Source organism: Cottoperca gobio, chromosome 11 (genome assembly GCF_900634415.1).
Source record: "Cottoperca gobio chromosome 11, fCotGob3.1, whole genome shotgun sequence".
NCBI classification, from domain to species: Eukaryota; Metazoa; Chordata; class Actinopteri; order Perciformes; family Bovichtidae; genus Cottoperca; species Cottoperca gobio.
Window position 1 is genome coordinate 16,249,771 of NC_041365.1, and position 20,100 is coordinate 16,269,870.

Sequence of the window (20,100 nt, forward strand, 5' to 3'; positions counted from 1 at the left end):
ATCTTATTCCAGATCTCTGTCCCTGCGCTCACTCCTTATCCCCTCTTAGACTTATTTTCCTCTTCACTGCACTCTGGACATGTGTGAAACATTTAACATCACAGAAAAACTCGGCAAGAAAACAGAAAAACATGAGCTCCCAGTTATCCCCCCCCCCCCCCCCCTCTCTGATAACAAATGTTGAGTCCTGCACTGGATTTACACCCGGCTTTGTTTCCCCTGAAAATACTTTTTTCTCCATGTCACAGCAAATCTGCCACAGTGAGACGCAGTGCAGAAACGCCTCCGTACGACACTAAAGAGACGGTACATTCCAGTCTTTTGTCCTCCGCTGGCTGTTCAGAGCAGCTGCTTCAAACCGGCCGCCCCTTTTTTATATCTCACCTTGTTGTTCGGTGGAGTGACAGCGAGGCCCTCACAGAGCATCACACACATTCCTTCCCCTCGCCCTACTCCCTTCCCTCTTGATTGTCGCCCTTTTTCTAAGGGGACGTGTACGTTGTTTAATGTCCACAGCACCCTGGAGACAATGCCTCACTTGACCTTTGACCCCAGTGAGGAAAAGGCAGGCTTAATCTGATGTTGAGATCCTCCACTGCCATTGTCTGTGGGGCAGGGGACCCAATGTGGCTCTAGACTAAAGGGGGGACAGTCACTACATCTGCACACCAATTTGTTTGTCACACACAGAAACACAGCCCACCCAGGGAAGATGGCGACTTGTCTGCTGACCCTCTTTTCACCCTGCAAACTGTCACTCACCCTGCTCGTCCCTTTAAGTCCAGAGAGGAAAACTAATGAGTCTATAAGTTCCTGACCACTTTATTTATGTTGATCAATAGCAGGGTTAGATGTACTTAACAACTAAAGGTCAACAACAGCAGTCCACACATTCAGACATTTTCAGATGTCTGGCAAAAGGGACAGCTGATACTCTCCACCCCTTAAAGAAATGTTAACGTTTGACGTTTTGGGAATGTTGGGGAAGCTACTTTGAATTACTTAACTCTGGAAGAAGTTGAACTACAGCAAAGCTACCCGAGGGAAAAGTTTGGTTGACTAAAGCTACTTAGAAGAAGTAGTTTAAACTACTTTTACTTGTTTGTGTATTTGATACGAAATTATAACAAAATATAATATAAAAAAAGTCACATGCAAGGAAAAAATGCCACTCAATTAAGTTTATCTAAAAAAAAGTGCCCACTTGTTCACAGATCTTACAGTAACCCAAAAAAAGGACAACCCACTAAAAATATATTTTGTTTATATTTAAGGGGGGTCAGGCTGGTCAACACTTTTTGAACAAATTAAACATAAAGGTAAACATGAAGGTGAACTTTAGAGCTGCTGGTAGGTGGATTTTGACAGCCATGCTAGCTGTTTCCCTCTGTTTCTAGTCTTTGTGCTAAGCTAAGCTAACTGCTGGCTCTAGCTTCATGTTTAATGGATATGTATGAGACGGATGCGTGAGTCTCTTTGTGGCTTTTGTTTTTTTTGTGAAGTGAACTAAGGTCTTGATTGAGCACTTAGATCATTTAAAGCTACAGTCCACCAAATATTCTGACCTAATAATAATGATAATAATAATTTGACTTTATAGAAGCTGTTAATGACTTAATTGATAAATTACTGGTCTACAATTAAAACCAGAAAGAGTGAAATAGTTATGACACTGTGACACGGTAAAATTGAGAACAAGCACCTTAACTAATAGTAGTATTAGCAGTAATAAACTGTGGTAAAGAAAAGAGTATTAGTAAATTCCACGCTTCAACAAGTTTTAAGTTCAAGACATTTTAATTTGCCTGTTACTACACATCTTACAGTTCACACAGTTATAAGAATAGATTAATTTGGTTAAAGAACTTTACTGATGATTTTATTTAAAAAATACATTATCAATTCATTTTCTGCTGTAATAGTGTTTGATGCAGGAGCGCAAAGAGAGGACACTGAATTATCCATTCATCGCACAGACAGTCAGTATCAATCAGTGTAATATATTATTTTCAGATTCCAGTAAATAATGCAGAACAAAATATAAGAGGCTAAAATCTGCTACTAATGTTTTAAACAACAGTATAGCCTAAAAAAAAGAGTTTGCCAAACACAGATAATGTTTTTGTGTTTGGTGAATAATTATTTCATATGTATATATACAACAAAAACACTGATAATACAACCGTATTTCACAGTCTGTGAGCAGAACATAGCTGTCACTTTTCGTTACCAAAACATTACCCATATGTGTTTATTTGAACCTGAACATCCAGATGTGTGACTCATGCCGAAAGTTGTAGCGGAACAAAGTGGACAATAAAAAATGAAATAACTTATTCATAGAACATAAATTATTATTTCTAAATATTTACACATGGTACCTTTGAACATCAGTGCATCACAGACAAAATTATGTATCTCCTCAACGAACAAGTAAACTGGTGAGAAACCCTGCGCCGGTTTTGGTGGAAATGTACTGACGGTGGTTCAATCTGAATAAAAGGACTTCAAATTGTCTCCAGCACTCGAGGACGTTCCCTGAGTCGTAGGCCATGTCAAGTGCTGAAGATCTGCTTTTTCATCCTGGCAGAGAAGTCACTCAAGGCGTCCATTATGGTTCACCTGAAGGTTATCATTTAGTTTTTTTCTAAAGGCCACAAAAGTGTTATCAATGTCTTAAATTAAAACTGATTCACCATGTTTGAACATTATAACCTTGTAATTAATTTAGACATTAAGTTATAAAGGACGATGGCATTGTTGTATACTCTGGTTTACATTGGGTCAAATCTAACATGACATATATTAAATGTTAATATTCATGTAACTTTCATAGTACTAGCAGTCCATGAAAGTCTAACATAGTGCTTGTGTCCCACGGGCCAATCAGTGGGTGGTAAAAGGATGAGAAGTGGCAGAAAATTGTTTTATTTTTGCATTGGCAATAATTTTACTAACACAAAAATATAAATTTTCATTAAATGGGGAATATTTAATGTGTCTCCTTTAAAGGAATAGTTCAACATTTTTGGAAAATATTTGCTTCTTGCTGCGAGTTACATGAGAAGATCAATATGACTCTCGTGTCTGTACGGTAATTATGAAGCTGCAATCAAGAGGCGGGTTAGCTTAGCTTAGCATAAAGACTGGAAACGGGGGGAAACAGCTAGCCTCCAGATGTAAAAGAATCTGCATACCAGCAGCTTTAAACATAAACAAAAATCAAAGTTTACAAATGGTTTTGGTTTTTAGCAAGATTGTGTTACCTTTATGGACAGAGCTAGGCTAGCTGTTTCCAGTCTTTGTGCTAAGCTAAGCTAATCAGCTGCTGGCTGTAGCTTCATATTGACCGAACAGACAGATGAGTGGTATCAATCTTCTCATCTAACTCACAGCAAGAAGGTGGATAAGTGTATTTGCCAATATGTTGAACTATTCTTTTAAACATTTTTCTGGATTTGGTGACACAGAAGATATAGAGTTAATGTGATAAGATATAAGTTTACCTTATCATACGGAATATGTCACTGTAGGAAATGGAAGTGGCCGGAAAAAAGCAAAGCAAATGTTTGAGGTATGACCTTGTTGGGTGCATGGTTCAGAAATGCATCACTAAGTTTTTCTTGCCAAATAAATAAAGCAATGCTGTTCCCACTAACCAGAGAGCCTGACGAACAAGGAGGCTGTAAAAGTGAAGCCAGAGCTACTACCTACAGCCACAAGACTCCACCACCATGTCCTCGTACTGTTTGTACACCACATTGTTTCCTGAGTCGATGTAGAGGATGCTGATGGGGCTGAGTTTGGAGGGGGCGCAGCAGCTGGGCGGCATGTTGCTGGGGTTCATTGAATTCATCAGAGTCTGGATGATGGCGTGATTGGTGGGCTCCAGGTGGGAGCGCAGGGGGAAGTCACACACCCCCTCGCAGTGGTACGCTTCATAGTCCAGCGGGGCGATGATCCAGTCGTCCCAGCCCAGATCTCTGAAGTTGACGTGCAGCGGCTTCTTGCTGCACCTGGATCTAGACTTCTTGCCGTGTCTCTTCCCGTGGCGGGTTTTGGACGCAGCCGTCCTCCTTCTCCTGATGGCTTTGGCACCAGGGCCCCTGTCTTTGGCCTTCCTCTCCAGACCAAGCAACGCTCTCCCCTCTCTCCTCTCACTGAAGAGGGTCTGCCTCTTTTTAGACCTGGTGAACACCACTAAAATGGTCTTCTTCTGCTGAGGCCTGCTGTGCCTGTGCAAGCCCAGAAGGTTCAGGTCCATCTCCCTCTCTGGGTTGTCCAGCATGGCCCTGAGCTCCAGGCAGAAGTGCTTCCCCTGGCTCAGGTGCTGCTGCTCTTTGAATATTTCCCACACGTCCAACACCTCCCACTTCGGCCTTTGGGAATCCTGCAAGTCCAATGTTTTGGAGTTGAGCAGCTGCCGGTCGTGGCAGGAGAGGAGCTGGATGTCGACAGGTTCTGTTTCCGATATCCTGAAATTCCCAGACACTTTGGTGTATAACCTGAGCTCGGCTCCCAGTACCTCCGCCTTTTTGGAGAGTGTTGAGACGTCGAACAGATACTGCTGTCTCCTCAGAGGGGAGAGTGGGAGGTCATCTGTGGAAAGCATTAAAACAGCATTAAAACAGCATTCTCACGGAGACGATGTGCATACCACAGAGATGTGGAATCTGAAAAATCCCACTATTGCCTGCACTGAATTAATCTGGGATTATAAATATGAGTCATTAGTGTTCAATCAATCCCACACACACACACACACACACACACACACACATACACACACGAAGTTAAGGTCCACATACCTTGTCCACTGTCTACAAAACTTGCAATAGTGTTTGCGGCTTTAGAGGACCGGAAGAAACTGGCGTTGAGTCCCAGCCTCTCCGCCGTGGAGAAGGTCTTGTAAATAGACAGCATGTAGTCATGTGGCTCAATGGAGTCTTTAGATTTTGCTTTATTGTTTCTGTCGATGGATCGCGGCGCGTGAAACTCCTTGAAATACCTAGAAGCTTCTTGCCTATCAAAAATCATCGAGACCTTGCTGCTCTTCGGGGAAGCTGGAGGGAAAATAGCAAGAGTGTGAAAACAGGGGATTTCCCAAACAAACAGCAGAGCCCCGCAGAGAAAAGCGAAGTGATAGAGATCCATCCTCTGGTCTCGTGCTGAAGAGCCGGAGCCTGAGCTGTGGCCGGTGGGAGGGGGGGGGACCACGGGCAAAGCCGGAGCTGAACTCTGCATCCACTCTGCAGCAAGTGGCTGGAGCTTCGCAAAGAGCTCCGGAGGACAGGCGGTGCAAAGCAAAAAAAAAAAAGAAAGGGGGCGAAATCACGCCCACATTGTACTGTTATCGTTCAGGCTAAATGGAGGGCGCAAATTAAGGCTGTAAAACTAATTGTTCCTCTGCCGGCGGTCCCCTCCCTCCCGGGGAGGCAGATGTGCGCTGAAAGGACGCTCGTCAACTTCTGGTGCATTCGCGGACACTCGCTTTTAGTTTCCACACAAAACCAAAATGGCTCTTCATTTGGACTTTTTTTTGTCTCCCTTTTTGGAAGTTTTTTTTCTGTTCAAGGAAGATTTAAAATACCACTGCAACTACGCCTCAGTGGATGATGAATTCTGGGTTTAGCACGGAGTCTCCTGCCCTCTAGCGAGGCGCAAACATATCGCCCGGGTGCAAAAAGAGGAAACATTTAGCCAATCAGCTTCCTTCAGCACCATGGACAGAGACTTCACTCAGCGTTGCAAAACGTGATGGATTAATGAAGAGAAACACTGATGCAATAAAGATGTGTTTATCAATGAAAAATAGAATTTATTGAAAAGAGAATATAGTTTCAAAACAATCATCAACAGAATGCGTACATCATGTCTTCCTTCATCTTGTTACAGAGTTAAGCACCAAATAGAACATCTGGAGAGTAATCATATCAAACAGACATTTACACATAATACAACAAAACATCTTTACAGAGCGGAGGGTGCTTTGCATTTGACTTATATATAATATTATATTATATAATATATATGATTTGAACCCCATCCACAGAAAAAGAAAAACCAGCCATGTGCATAATATATTCAAGGATTTGTTTTATTCATCAGACTTCTATCCTCTTAACTTCACAGAACTCTCTAACATATGGGGATGCCGTCGGAGCAGCAGGCCACGGCGTAGATGACGCTGACCAGACACAAACTGTTGGCAGTCACCACGGTGCTGGAGCCGAAGATGCTCTCATCGGTGGTGGGTTCGTCCGTGGACGGGGCAGTGACGTTGCTGCTGGTCGATGGGGCCTGGGTGGTCGGAGTGTTTTTGACGGAGAAGGCGCGTGACTCTGCGCCCCACTGCTTCAGAGTGAAGACCATGGTCAGGTTCTCACCTGCAGGGAGAGGACAGGGCATTAGTCTTTCTGTTTATAAAAATAAATAAATATATAATAATATTTTGAGATATCCTAAAATAAACCCAAGACTGCAGTCCTGGGAGTATTTCCTGAAGATTGTGGCAACTCTGTAAATATTATTTTGATAACGGTAAGGAAATATATAACTGGATATTGGCTCAGCGAGGAGGCACCTCCCACAGGAGATTGGACGAGCACATTAAAGCATATGAAATGAAGAGAAATTCATCTGCAGACTGAAACTATGGACAAACACATTTGAAAAAAAAGACAACCACTAGGGCTGTAATGATATCAGATTATCAATTAATGATAAGGATATTATCACAATATCTATAGAACATTTGAAAAAAATAATAATAATACTGCTATCTTTGTGTGTTGTGCATTTTGTATCTTTTTTGTCAAATTAATCACACTCAAAACATAACTTATTGAAGAGGTTATCGTCAGTACCGGTATATGCCGACATTCCTGGCACCCACTAATTAGAAACATTCTAGACCCATTAAGCAAACGAAACAGAAAAGTGAATATTAATGAAGTCTTTAAATTGCTCGTTTTGTCTGATCAACAGTCCAAAACACAAAGATATTTCATTACCAATGATGTGAAATGGAGAAAAACTGCAAATCCTCATGTTTGAGAAGCTGGAATCAGAGAATTCTTTGCTTTTTTTGCTTTAAAAATGACGGAAACGAGTAACCGATTATTACGAGATGCAGACGTACCGCTGTCTAGGATGGACAGGTCGGTGAAGTTTGCCCAGCAGGTGCTGAACAGGATGGTGGTGTTCCCTTCCAGCCCGCCGACTCTGTTCCCACTGGAGTCCTTCAGGCTGGCGGTTACAGTGAGAGTCGTCACTCCCACAGAGACACAGTTACCCTGCAGACAACAGCACAGGTCAGCGTTTACAGACAGTTGCTGCTTTAACTAAACATTAAAACTTGTGTGTCTCCTTCACTTCTGACTTTATTCTCTACCATCCTATACATTTTATTTCTGGTGGGAGTTCAAACCTGATGACTCCACATTTATTCTAAAATGTGAACTGAGTTTAATGTTGGCAGTCAAGTCAGTTTGATCCACAATAAGATATTTATAGAGGTTTAGGGAGAATTTCTTTGCATATAAAAATGGTAGCAAAGTTGAAAACGAGGAGACAAAAATGAGAGAAAAGAGAGTGAATTGCTTGTTGCATTGTATTAGGTTTACAAAAAGTCATGGGAAATGCAGAATTTCCACGCTAAATCAAAAAGAAATAAAACAGAAACGAGCCAACAAGCAACTCTACTCATTATCAGTCCAAAGATCCCAAAACCTTCCTCAAATAAGAGGATAAACAACCTCTAAACCAAATGTTTTTTTAATAATTAGTATTTGTTGGATTTATTTTATGCTTTTACTAGATAGCAAATAGTAGAGATGACAAGACATGAGGGATGAGATGCAACTAAAGGCCCCCAGCTGGATTCAAACCGGGATGGTTCACGATCGACGTCTTAACTGAACTGCAACAGAATAATAATATCCAGTTGCTATAAATCACTGCTCATGTCAACTGTGCAGTGGGGACTGATGTTTGCAGATGCATCATTGCCTCACCTGCTCATCCACAGCCATGAGGCTGGGCTGCTGGAACAGAGGACCCACAAACACCCCGGCTATGGGCTCCTTCATCAGCAGCAGGTCGCTGACGCTGGACACGTAGCTCACTGTAGGCTCTTTCCTCGTCACCTCTCCTGTGGCCTCCTGAGATTTAAAAGTAGAAAACCACAGAACCAGTGAGCACTCGCGTAAAACTAGGCAAGGAATTGTTTTTTTGTGTAGTTTTTACTCTGCAGAAGTTGTTAGGATTAAGTCTTGACGTTCACCTCATTCCAGTCGGGGTCAGATGAAGGAGGTGGAGGCGGAATGACGCCCATGGAAGAGACGTTGAAACCGATGGACTGACTGAGGTTTCCGGAAACTGCTGCCCGACCCAGATCATCGGCGATGCTCTTCAACAACGTGAAGTCCTCGTCATCTGAGAAGACACAGAGAACAGAGATGTGTTACTGGATTTATAGGTCAATGTTCACATATTAGACATTAAACAAGTCTGTAAATACAATATAAGTGCAAACATCAGCACAGAAAGGAGACTTCCACTAACCGTTGGTGGTGTTGCTGGCTTGCTGGACGGGAGGTTTCTTGATCTCCACCTCTACCTTCAGGCCCGTGGATCTCTTCCTGCGCCGAGCGCTTCCATCCTCCCGGATGATATTGGTGATCCGGATCATATTTGGGGGAACTTTGAGGAACAAAGCGAGGTTCTGGATCAGGCTCTCTCCAAAGAACTCGTCCTCGGTCATGGCGGGCAGCTCGAAGGAGATGAAGAGAACCGGGGAGGTTCGGATCTCCACCGGTTGGGAGCCTCTCACCACGACCTTCAGCATCTTGTAGTCCTGGTCGAAGTAGTTGTTGCCCACAGTGGCATTCAGCTGAGGGGTGTATTGACCTGGAGGAACAAAAGAAAACAGAAAAATGACTTCTGGATTTAACTTAAACCTCAGTTTGTTTCACCGACATCCTCTCACACATGATTCATCCGAGTACAAACAATAACTTTAACCCTTATTGATTATTGTTTTATTGTTCCTTTAAATGTGGAAGATTAGGCAGTTCTGGATTATTTGTTAGAGCTCACACACAAATTCTCAATCTCTCCGTCGAATAAAAAAATAAGCGCATCGTCAACATTACCTGCAAATACATAACATTTGTGGTATGCTTTGAAAATGATTGAAACAAAAGTTTTGTGTAAAGATTTTTCAGTAAATGGCTACAAACCTTTAAAGTATCTATTTTCAGATTGTAAAAAAAATAAGGCTTTTTTCTTAATGCAGTAAAAAGAAAGGAATGCATCAAAAAGAGTGACGGTGCTTTCAAGTGCTTGTGCTGGAAAAATGTGTCAATCTAGAAAGTAGTAGAAGTTTGGTAGTCTATTTATATCATAATCCCTTATATATTTAAACATATATTTCAGAATTCAGAATATAAATTAAAAAAACATTTTCACAAACACCCTTTTTACACATACACATTGTAACACCAGCCGACACGCATCACATACAAAACTATAATGTCAAGGAGATATACAAAAGAAGATTTTAAAACCATTTACATAAATAATAATAAAAAAGTAGCCATATCTTAAAACTTTGATGCTTCAGCTGTTTGAGTTTGAGACAAACAAACAAACAAACAAACAACGTAATCAATACAAAGAAAGAAACTACATGTTCGCCACACTCAACATAATACCATTATACTGTAGATAGTTTACAATCACATTATCTGCGTGTGTAAAGCGTGAGTACCTGGACGGATGGGCTTCTTCAGGGTGTAATCGCTTTGGTCAGCGTTCCACTTAACGTTAGTCGGAGCAATCAGGATGTTATTAACGTACACATCCAACCGCTGCGGCTTGGAGTAGAAAATTGACACCAGGATGCTCTGCACGTGTCACAAAACAGAAGGTGTGTCAGTGGAAAAAAGATTTACATGGTACATGTTGTCATATTTAAATAATTCTTACTGAAAAACATTATTGTTGTTGACTTTTATTTAGTTTACTCCCGGCTGCGCACTGACCTCAGATGGATCAGAGTTGAGTATCATGAGGCGAAGCTTCTGAGGGCTGACGCTGGAGAAGAAGACGTCGAAGGAGTGCCCGGTGGCCACGATGCTGTGGAACAGAGACACTCTCTTCTGGCAGGTGTAGCCCGAACACCAACCGTGATCCTGAGGACCTGGACGCAGAGACACACGACTGAATTAGAGGCACAATCTTTCTCTTCTTTTAACTCGTTTATTTCTTCTGGGTTTTAATCTCTTCAGAACTATAGGACACAACCCACCGTTGATCAGATCCACAAATCCGTCTCCGAGCACAGCGACGGGGGACAGACGTCTGGTCTCTGTGTCAGCGTCCAGACTCTCAATGACCAGCATCCTGTAGTTCAGCCCGAAACACTTGTAGCTCTGCCACGAACTCACATACGTGCAGTTTTCCCTGATCACGCCTACGGACCAAAACACGACGTTTTTAAAACTGAGTTAATTTTCTGATGCACGTGTCGGCAGAAGGGCAGGACAGCAAAGCTTTAACCACCTTCTGCTCTCTCTGATCTTTAACTATAACACTTTTGACTCATCAAAGCAATAAACTATTGCTATAACTATAAACTATAATAAGGCGTTCAGTATTGATCTCTTCTTCCCTCCATCGGTCTCGTCACCTTTGTGTGGAGCGATCTGGTTCACAGGGATGCGGCTGCCGTTGGGGAAAGTGAGCATGACCTTCGGGATGCGGTAGTCTCCCAGGCCTCTCCTGGCATCGCCCCCCCACTCATACTCAGACTGAGGCACCACAGCTCCCACTGCACCCAGGAAGGAGCCGTCCAAGTCCTTCAGCAGGGTCTTCTTCTTCGCATCGCAGTCCATGTCCACACAGTCGGATGGGTTCGCTTTACTGAAGCAAAACAAAACATTTTCTTCACGCACAAAACAGCAGAACAAAACTTCTATCGATTGTTTCAAATGTTTTGTGTAAAGATCCACCTTTATTTTTCAGTTCAAATGCTACATTTAAATAGCAGCAATTAATAAATGTGGCTTTGATGAGACTGTCAGATTAAAGGAAACAGAACATAAACATCTGGAAATTAACATGTGTAACATACTTACTATCTTACTATTTAGACGAAAATGCTTATTAGTGTTAGTCACATATAAATCAATGACAACTCAAAACTTTTAGTCCACAAAAGGTATTATATTTATATATTATATTTATATTTTAGTCATAATCTCTCTCTCTTAATTTTATCAGCTACTTTTCATTGAGTCTTAATTTTAGTCATGTGTCAAATGTTCTTTTTAAATCATCAGATTATGTTGAACATTTCAGTCAGTCGGGCCAAAACCAATAATTTTGTCATTTTAGTCAAACTTATTTCACAAGGTTTTATCGTATCATTCTCTGATGAATGATTAAGAATGCAGCTCTGCTCCGAGTCCTCCTGACTGTGCTCATCAGTGGTGCGTCTGCAATGACGTCTCGTCATAGTTGTCGTTATGGAAATGAACACTGCTTTGATTTGATCATTCTTTAAGACTAAAATCACATATTTGTTTCTATGTTCCTCTGTTGTCATTGCATTGGAGGCTCATCCAGGTGAAGTGTCTCCAATTGTATCAATGCTTTTCTGCATGGTAGATGTTGCCAGCCTGGTATCTGTGGGTGTGCAGTGATTTACCTCACATCAGCCCTGTGGACGAAGACTCTGGCCTCCTCTGTGCTGTCAACCATCGTTATGTCTGAGACGTGCACGGGGTGCTGCAGGTCCTCGTTGATCGGGTTGGTGATGAACATGACATTTGTCTCGCCGGAGCAAACGTCTCTGAAACCAACGAATGTCGTGTCTGGAGAGGAAGCAAGAGAAATGACGAATAAGCAATATGATCTGCAGATTGTTTTCAATGACAAACTTCCCGACTACTCCCAAACAGTCAGAGCCTGAACTCACCCTTGACTGTCATCAGTCCATTGATGGCATTGTAGTTCATGTTCACATGATGTGGTTTTTCTGGAGCCGAGTTGTGTCCAGATGCAAAAGACGGCCAACAGATTCCCGATCTGCCCCCTGTACAGAGTGACAACAGTCACATAATAAGGAGTCTTTTCAGTTTTGCCAGCATGCATATACATACAACACTTCAATCACATTCTTGGCCGGCTAAATGAAATGAAAATGACACGATTAGAACAGATTTTCTGATCCAGATGTCCAGGTTTAAATTTTTCATTCTAAAAAAGTTTTTTGTATCAACACAAATCTCTATCTCGGAGTTATCAGCAGGACGTGAGCTCACACACTTACACATGGGTGATTTCAAAAAGCCTGTTGCAACCCTGTATGCCAGTTTCTCTCAGCCTAAGGAATGAAAATGTCACAGTATCCTACATTAAAACCATCGATGTACTTAGTAGCAGCGATATGTGGTGTGCTGGCAGCATCAGGGTGTTTGTGCTGTACCTGTGAGAGGTCTCGGGGCTCGATGGTTTTTGCTGTTGGCCATATTAAAGTCACTGCTGGGCAAAGTGGCTGAACAGTTGAAGCTCGGGCTGCTGCCAACAACCAAGGCATTCTGGGAAAAAATGAGCATGAGGAATGTGAAATCTGTCAATGTAAAAGTAAATAACTAAATAATATGTGATAAATATGAGCGGAAAGTAAAAGCTAAGAATGCGTGAAGCAAAATAAGTCCTCTCACCTGAACATGTACAGTTTTATCTGAGTATGCGTGAGAGAGAGAAGGAGGGGCGTAGATGACAGGCATGATGCCCAGCCCGTTGTCCACCAGGGTCACGTTGGCAATAATAACACTCATGATGACCTGTGAGGGGAGAGGAAGAGGAAGAGGAAGGTGTTGATCTGTAGTCAGAATAATCTCGATCGAGCTTTTAATCGCGACGCTCCTGCTCTTGGTTTCCTCAGGAGTCCAAAACATAACAAATATATTCGTCTGTTAATTGAACAAAACACACGGATATCAAGACCAACGTTTCAGATATATAACTCCAAAATATATCAAAATTCATAAACGTACATATAAACGCATAATGTTTCTTAAAAAGAGAGAAGAAAGAGTTGTTATTTTCTCTCTTCCTCAGCAACCCCCAACAGTCCCCTATTTGCTGAAACACACGTTGCAAATGGTCGCAGCATCACATTAGCCAGTTCTGCAAGGCTTTGGCAGGCTCACGCATGACTTGCAAGTATGGCGTGAAACATGTCCAAACAAGCGGAAAGGCAAAAGATCTCACGTAGCAAATTTGGTGAAAAGAGTCCCAGATTAATGAAACACTCTTCGATCCTGACACTGATCGGTCAGAACATTGAATGAATTAAGGACATCAATGAAGGTAAGTGTCAGAAATAGAAGAAGTTGAGCATTGGAACCTGGAAGTAAATGGCGTGGTCGAAGCTCCTCCAGACGAAGAAGCCCTGGATGAGGCTGCAGCCGGGCAAACCGTCTTTGTTCATATAGACTCCGAACAGACCGCCGTGAGCCTCGTTGTCAATCCACTTCTCATTATCATTCAAATAACCTGCAGAAGTCACAGTCAAGATTTTATGAAATACAACCCAACCTATGACCACTTTCATTCAATTTGTTGGTTAAATTTCCCGTTACCTGGACATGGTTCCCCATCGATGCGATAAGCGACTCTCTCGTAACCTGCCACGATGTTATGCTGCAGCACAACATTTGTCCCCTCGTTGACCTGGGAGAATCAGTACACATCAGAAATACAGCAACAGATTTTTACAGCGTGAGTGTTTTATCTTGTATTTTGGTTTTGAGAGGACAGACCTCGATGGCAGCGTTCCAGGCGTAGTTGAAGGGCTCCTCTCTGTCCTGGTATGATCCAGGCCACAGCGTCATCATCACCAGGTTCCTCCTCACTTTTATCTTGTCGCCCCAAATTCTGATACCTGCAAACCGAGATGTTAATACTTTAGTGCCGGAGGAAATCATTTCACTTTGTTAAACTGGACGTATTCAATTTGGATAATGTGGCAGCATGTGTAAATCCTTTAGACAGTTGAGTGTTTACCTTCTCCCACAGTGCGGTGGACGATGTTATCGTCAACGTTCATTCCCTCCGTCCCGAACACTCCGATGGCTGGAGAGAAGCCGTCGTGGAAAGCACAACCCTGAATGTACGAGTCTTCTCCTGAAACCTTTCAACAGAAAAAAAAAACTATATTCATTTTGCGTTTTACAAATTGAATGGATACTTTTTACTGTAGTAAACGACGCTCAGCGCCGAGTGATCATGTGAACTCCTGCTGAATGTTACAGGAGATAGAATATAAAGATCTTCTCCAGTTCTGTGATCCAGTAAAATGATGTAGAACCTTTTACCCTGGGGGGCCAAAACTGAAACTTAATGGTGGGCCACGGCCAGCAGCAAACACAGATTTTATTTGATTCTATTATATATGCAAAATGGTCCAAGCATAATTAATAATTAGGGCATCATATGTGTTTAAAGCATTTTTACCTCACAAAAAATAAAACAGCAGGAACAACAATTTATATTATAATGTTTTTTTAATTTGACCGAATAAAAGAAAATATTTTTTTTATAAAAACTTAAAAGATCCATCAAGTCCAGAGCCATAATTATCTATCATCATCTATTTCTCCAATATGCTGGATGCTACTGCTCAATCTGTGATGAAATGTAAAAGTATATTAAAAGAAATGTGTGAAGGACGTTCATTTTTTGTTGAATTTAAATTTTAACATACATACAATTAAGATAACTCTTTAATCCAAAGCACCATAGTTGCCTTCACAGTTAAGTTTGACTATATGAATGTAGCGCTGTAGTCCTTAGGATTTAATGTGCGTGCGTGCGGCTGTACCTCTCCCAGGTTGAGGAAGGCCACAGAGTAACGAGGGTCGGAGTAGTCGGTCCAGCCCTCCTGACCAGAGCGGAAGAACTCCACATTTCTGATCTGAGCTTTGCCTTTAGGAATAAAACAATGATGTGCTTAATGTGTTTAAATGTAAATAGATGCAAAGCCACACCAGGGCTGAAAATACAGTAAATACATCGAGCCTTACACAAGGAATAATAAAATGCTCAAATAATAAATCAGAGGAAAATATAATCAATAAAAACATGATTTGTGGCGAGTACATTTGTCTTATATTAAACAGTAAATGAATTATAAAAAAATATTTAGTATAAGCAGATAAAACCGGTAGTTTTTTTTAATGTAAAAATCTAATAAATGATAAAATCCTCAGTTTGTGCTGAGCTAAACACACAAAGGTAAAAGACATACAGCACAATCAAACAGAAAAGCTGCGACACTATTTCCCTGCCAACAGTTCCTGGGTTTAACTGTCCTGAGAGGCACAAAGGTCTCCAGTTTAGTAAGTACACTCCATCTGAATAATCCAACACACCATTCTGTAAGAAAGGAAATCTCATTTTCTTTACTCTGCTTACCTTTATAGTCGATTCCGTCCCAGGAGTAGGTGCTCACCAAAAGTCTGGCCCCGAACGACTCCGCCATCATCTCTGCATACTCCTGACCAATGATCTTAATGTTTCTGCTCACGAGACCGACATCAGCCGCCAGAGTGTAGGAGAACGAAGTGCCAGAGTGAGTCTCACCTGAAGAGAAAGAGAGAGCAAGAGGTCAGACAAGCGCCATGAAAACAAGCCTATTTCAGTAAAAGTAGTAACACTACAGTGCATAAATACTGTGTCAGGTAAAAGTGCTGCTTTTGCTATTTTACTGTACCGAATACTTTGACGCTCTTTCCTAACCTTGACGTTATTATTATTAATAACTTAGGCTAAGTGTCCATGAGCGCTTAGCGACTTTTTAGTGCAGCCGCACCGAGAGCTTCTGAATCTCTGAAATGTTTATAAAGTTGCTAAACTCCCCAGTGCTCTGTCACACACACACACACGCCCACACACACACGCGCACACACACAGTGTCAAATATAAAAGCACTCCTTATGCAGAACGTCCCATTTCAGAATATTGTATATTGAATTATAATTAGTGATGCATTAATGTGTTCATCACTTTAAAGTTGCAGCTAGTAAAGGCGGGGCTTATTTTCTTTTACTATATACTGCTGGATCAATAAAGTTTGATCTCAACCTATAATATTACATCATCATTTAGTTGAATCTGCACACTTGTTACTAAAGTAAATGTAGTGGAGTAAAAACTACAATATTTCCCTCTTAGATGTAATAGAGTAGAAGTATAAAATAGCAGAAAATGGAAATCCTCACATTTCTACTTCAATACAGTACTTATAAATACTAAATGAACTATATTCAGCATTGATTTCAATATAACACAATACAAATACACACCACAACATACTACACATCTATTAAAGATGTTTGATTTTGCACAGAACAATCTCTGGAAACAGAAGTTCACATAAACTTAAAGCGTTAATCATGTGAGTAGTAAAGTATAATATCTAGTGGGACATATCAGCTGGCAAGTAGCAACATGGATATTAATTCAAATGTTAAAGTCAACAACGGTTTATGTATGTTTAACATCCTTCTGCGGCTCCAGAGAAAGAACTGACCGATGTGAGTGTGGCTCAAAGGCTGGTTCAGGGTCAGGATGCGGCCGTCTGCTGATACGGCCGTGATGTGATGTTTTTCTGTATCCCACGCGCTGTAGCTGCTGGTGGAGATGACGACCTCGTCTCCAACCTGCACGCACGACAAACACACACGCAGACATGTAAACACTGAGTACTAGCTCTCGCGGAAGTTTTATTAGATTTTTTACTCTAAATCAATAAATGATTTGATCTACATTTCAATACACAGACACTGAGTTAATAGTAAAGAAGGCCCACTGACCTGCCAGTCGACGGACTGCGACAGGTTCAGAGTGTTGGACCCAGCGTCAGCAGTGGCAGCCAGTTTGGTGTGGTAAACATTGTGAGGGAGTCCGTAGAGCTCCAGAGTCCCAAACACACCTGTGGGACAACAAAACACAACCCGGGTCACTTCTGAAACACGTGACACCGTACAGAACATCCCTCTGGGCTGGTGTGGTGGATTTGGGGTGATAAATGGAGCATCGACAGGTTAATCATCTTTTTCATGGAGCTCAGTCAAATCATTTTATTAAATAATCACACACTCTGAAAAGGTTATGATGAAAATGGAAACTTCATTAGGGTATTTATTTATAATAATAATATATGTTTTTACAATATATAAAACATATTTTTAGAGTGTTTTAGATTTGAAGGAATCCAGTAGTAGTATGTGAACTCCCCTTGGTTTCTTAGCTACTCTGGTGTTATGTTTCTTCATATAATTCTTTACATCATGGGTCTTCAACAGCGGGTCAGCGACCCCAAGGGGGCCTTATGAGTTATTAAATGACAGTAACATGAGTCTAATATATTATAAGCTGGTTGTATATAAAAACAAAAAATAACCCATTTAATTTGTAGGGAAATATTTTACATTTTATGTAAACCTGTTTTTACATTTAATGATTATTATTATTTAATTATTTTTATTTGGAAGGGTCAACATATACAGTGTGTAGTTATATTCATAATATATAAAGTATGGCAGAATATTCTACAACATATTGTAAATATAGTATGTGTTGCACAAAATGTCACAAACATACTTATATAGTAAACTTAATAAAAGTGTGACAATGTCGTTGATCTCCAAATGTGAAAATATATATATTTTAAAATACTCTAGCAAGTTGCATGAACATTTCTGTTAGTTATTTCAGATGAATTAGATTCGGATGCTGTCTTCTCACCCAGGACTTTGGACCCCTGGTTGGGCCCGTTGGGCAGAGGCCAGTCCGGCGTGCGGTGGTTCCCTCTCAGTCTGATGTGCAGCTGACCTCTGAACGGCTCGTCGTCCCATCCTGCAATCAGCCTGCCGCCCTGAAACAGCAGAGACGCAAACATCGGCCACTAAACATCCTGTGGCGGCTACAGCCATCATTAAAACTGTGTCTGACCTCCTTTTACTAAGAGTATCTGTTGACTTCAGTGCTGGAATGTAATCAAGTACTGCAGTTAAGTACAATTTTAAGGTATTTTATTTGAGTATTTTCATTTTTCGCCACTGCATTTACTTGACAGCTATAGTTACTTTGCACATTCAGATTATTAATACAAAATATAAAACAGCTAATAAATCATAATGTGTTATTATTCTATCTACCCAGCAGTAGGGCTGCACAATTAATCAATTATGTATCATGATTACAATGTTGACTGATAATGTTGCAGGGGACAATAGAGAGGATCTGTTCAAAGCATCTCGTGAGTTATTTGATGTATAAGGAACAAAAAAGTGTTTTAGACAATAAGAATAATTAAGTTGTGACATAAACTGACCTGGATGAAGATGTAGACGGCGTCTACCACCACAGTGCTGTATTCAGGCGCAGCCCGAGACTGTCTGGAGGACGAGCTGTTCATGTGGTCGGGGATCTCCAGGACTCCCATGACCGTCAGCTTGTTGAGGGGAGGAGTGTCGCTGTCCAAAACCACCCACTTCCCTGTGGTTTGACACGGGATACAAAGGTATTAGAATACAACAGGACGCTAATATGAAATCAGGTTCTAACTGATTCCTTGGATGTAATTGTGAACTAATTCAAGAATTTGTTTTGTGTTCTTCTCGACATCACCTGCTGGGATGACCACATCAGCGCCCTCTGCTGGTGCAGTGAAGTTATTTTCAGCTGAACTTGTCCAGAAAGCGTCATCAGACCACCGACTACAGAGAAACACACACAAACGAAAACATTTTAGCGTTTATAGATTATATTATATATTTTAGAAATAAAATATATTGCCACTTTTCTTCCAGGTTACTGCTCGTGTGGTAGAGCGGTCTGCCTGTAGAGTAGTTTCTTTACATGTTTCTTATATTGTGTTACACTTACCTCTAGAAATTGTTCACCGGGGACAAATATATATATATTTTAAATAGTAGTAACTCACTTTAAATCAACACTGTTTGCATTAAATGCAACAATAACTCCCATTTTAATGACAACATGTTTGGGTATTTTATTGTTTTGTAAACGTTAAAAATTATTAATAAAGTCTGTAAAGAAAATCTAAAATCAACAGTCAATGGTAACTAAGTACATTTACTCAAGTACTGCTCTTACGTACATTTTTGAGATACCATTTTCTTTTACTTTACACACTTTACACCTCTATTTCACACATTTTAGAGAGAATTATTGTATTTTTACTCCACTACATTTCCCGGACAGCTGCAGATAGTGGTTAATTGTCATTATTTTTAATTCAAAACATGCTGCTTTTATAACATTTCTTTTTTTTAAAGTGACAAAGACATTTCAAAATGTGCAAATATCTTTTCTTTTTTTTTCTTTTTACTTTAGACTTGCCAAAATGTTGTCTTGTTTCAAGATACAGACACCAATTTCTACAAAACATAAATGAAAATCAAGTTAAATATTGAAATTAAACTGCAAATTCACTTATAAACAGAGATGTCATGTTATTAAGTTGGAGCTTTTTGCAGATTATATAATAACACGATGACAGCAAAATGAGTTCTCTTACTTTTAACACTTACTTTAGTACATTTGACTATTCATATTTACTACTGCTCAAATATAGCTAGAGAGTTTGAATGAGTTTCTTCCTGCTCATGAACAATATGTTGCAGTGAGGGGTTTAACGTACATGAAGTTGTCAGGCCGGCGGGTGGGTAAGGGGGCGAGTGTGGCGGGGGGTGGTGGTGTTGGTGCGATGCAGTTGGGGTAGAAGCAGCGGTAGACCCTGAAGTTCACCGCAGAGTCCATCATGGATCGGTCAACACTGTCACGACGCCTCCGCTGGCTCGTTTTCCCAGAGACTGCAGACACGACACGATGTCAAATTACTAAAATCACTGAATGTTCTCGTGTGATTTAGTTGTAAATAATAAAAGGACAACTATGAACTCCAGTTTGAGGTCATCACGAGGCAAATAATCAACAAAGGACAAAAAAAAACTGTTTTTTTCAGAAAATTCTCAATGTGAGATTAAGATGTGGATT

At 40.9% G+C, this 20,100-nt stretch overlaps 2 protein-coding genes across 2 annotated transcripts in view; both read right to left on the reverse strand.

Moving 5' to 3' along the window:
- Positions 1 to 3,706: 3,706 nt before the first annotated feature.
- Positions 3,707 to 5,154, reverse strand: gdf6b (growth differentiation factor 6b). The gene is made up of 2 exons (XM_029443485.1): positions 4,809 to 5,154; positions 3,707 to 4,599 (listed from the first exon to the last, which is right to left on the reverse strand). Exons 1-2 carry the CDS (start codon positions 5,152 to 5,154, stop codon positions 3,707 to 3,709), a joined length of 1,239 nt encoding a protein of 412 aa, XP_029299345.1.
- A 639-nt stretch (positions 5,155 to 5,793) lies between these two features.
- The window catches only part of pkhd1l1.1 (PKHD1 like 1, tandem duplicate 1), a 46,355-nt gene continuing 32,048 nt past the window's right edge, over positions 5,794 to 20,100 (reverse strand). The window contains 25 exon segments of the mRNA XM_029443143.1: positions 5,794 to 6,386; positions 7,142 to 7,295; positions 8,016 to 8,162; positions 8,285 to 8,436; positions 8,566 to 8,910; positions 9,773 to 9,908; positions 10,047 to 10,204; positions 10,313 to 10,477; positions 10,694 to 10,926; positions 11,714 to 11,879; positions 11,984 to 12,100; positions 12,494 to 12,605; positions 12,732 to 12,854; positions 13,421 to 13,569; positions 13,656 to 13,746; positions 13,836 to 13,957; positions 14,080 to 14,206; positions 14,897 to 15,000; positions 15,490 to 15,657; positions 16,607 to 16,736; positions 16,890 to 17,008; positions 17,824 to 17,953; positions 18,413 to 18,576; positions 18,709 to 18,797; positions 19,745 to 19,916. Coding sequence (XP_029299003.1) covers positions 6,139 to 6,386; positions 7,142 to 7,295; positions 8,016 to 8,162; positions 8,285 to 8,436; positions 8,566 to 8,910; positions 9,773 to 9,908; positions 10,047 to 10,204; positions 10,313 to 10,477; positions 10,694 to 10,926; positions 11,714 to 11,879; positions 11,984 to 12,100; positions 12,494 to 12,605; positions 12,732 to 12,854; positions 13,421 to 13,569; positions 13,656 to 13,746; positions 13,836 to 13,957; positions 14,080 to 14,206; positions 14,897 to 15,000; positions 15,490 to 15,657; positions 16,607 to 16,736; positions 16,890 to 17,008; positions 17,824 to 17,953; positions 18,413 to 18,576; positions 18,709 to 18,797; positions 19,745 to 19,916 — 3,821 coding nt within the window. The 3' untranslated portion in view covers positions 5,794 to 6,138.

Coding starts and splice junctions, on each gene's coding strand:
- gdf6b (XM_029443485.1), bottom strand. CDS start 5,154: ATGGATCTCTATCACTTCGCTTTTCTCTGCGGGGCTCTGCTGTTTGTT. Junction 4,600..4,808: donor TTTTGTAGACAGTGGACAAG/GTATGTGGACCT, acceptor TGCTTTCCACAG/ATGACCTCCCACTCTCCCCT.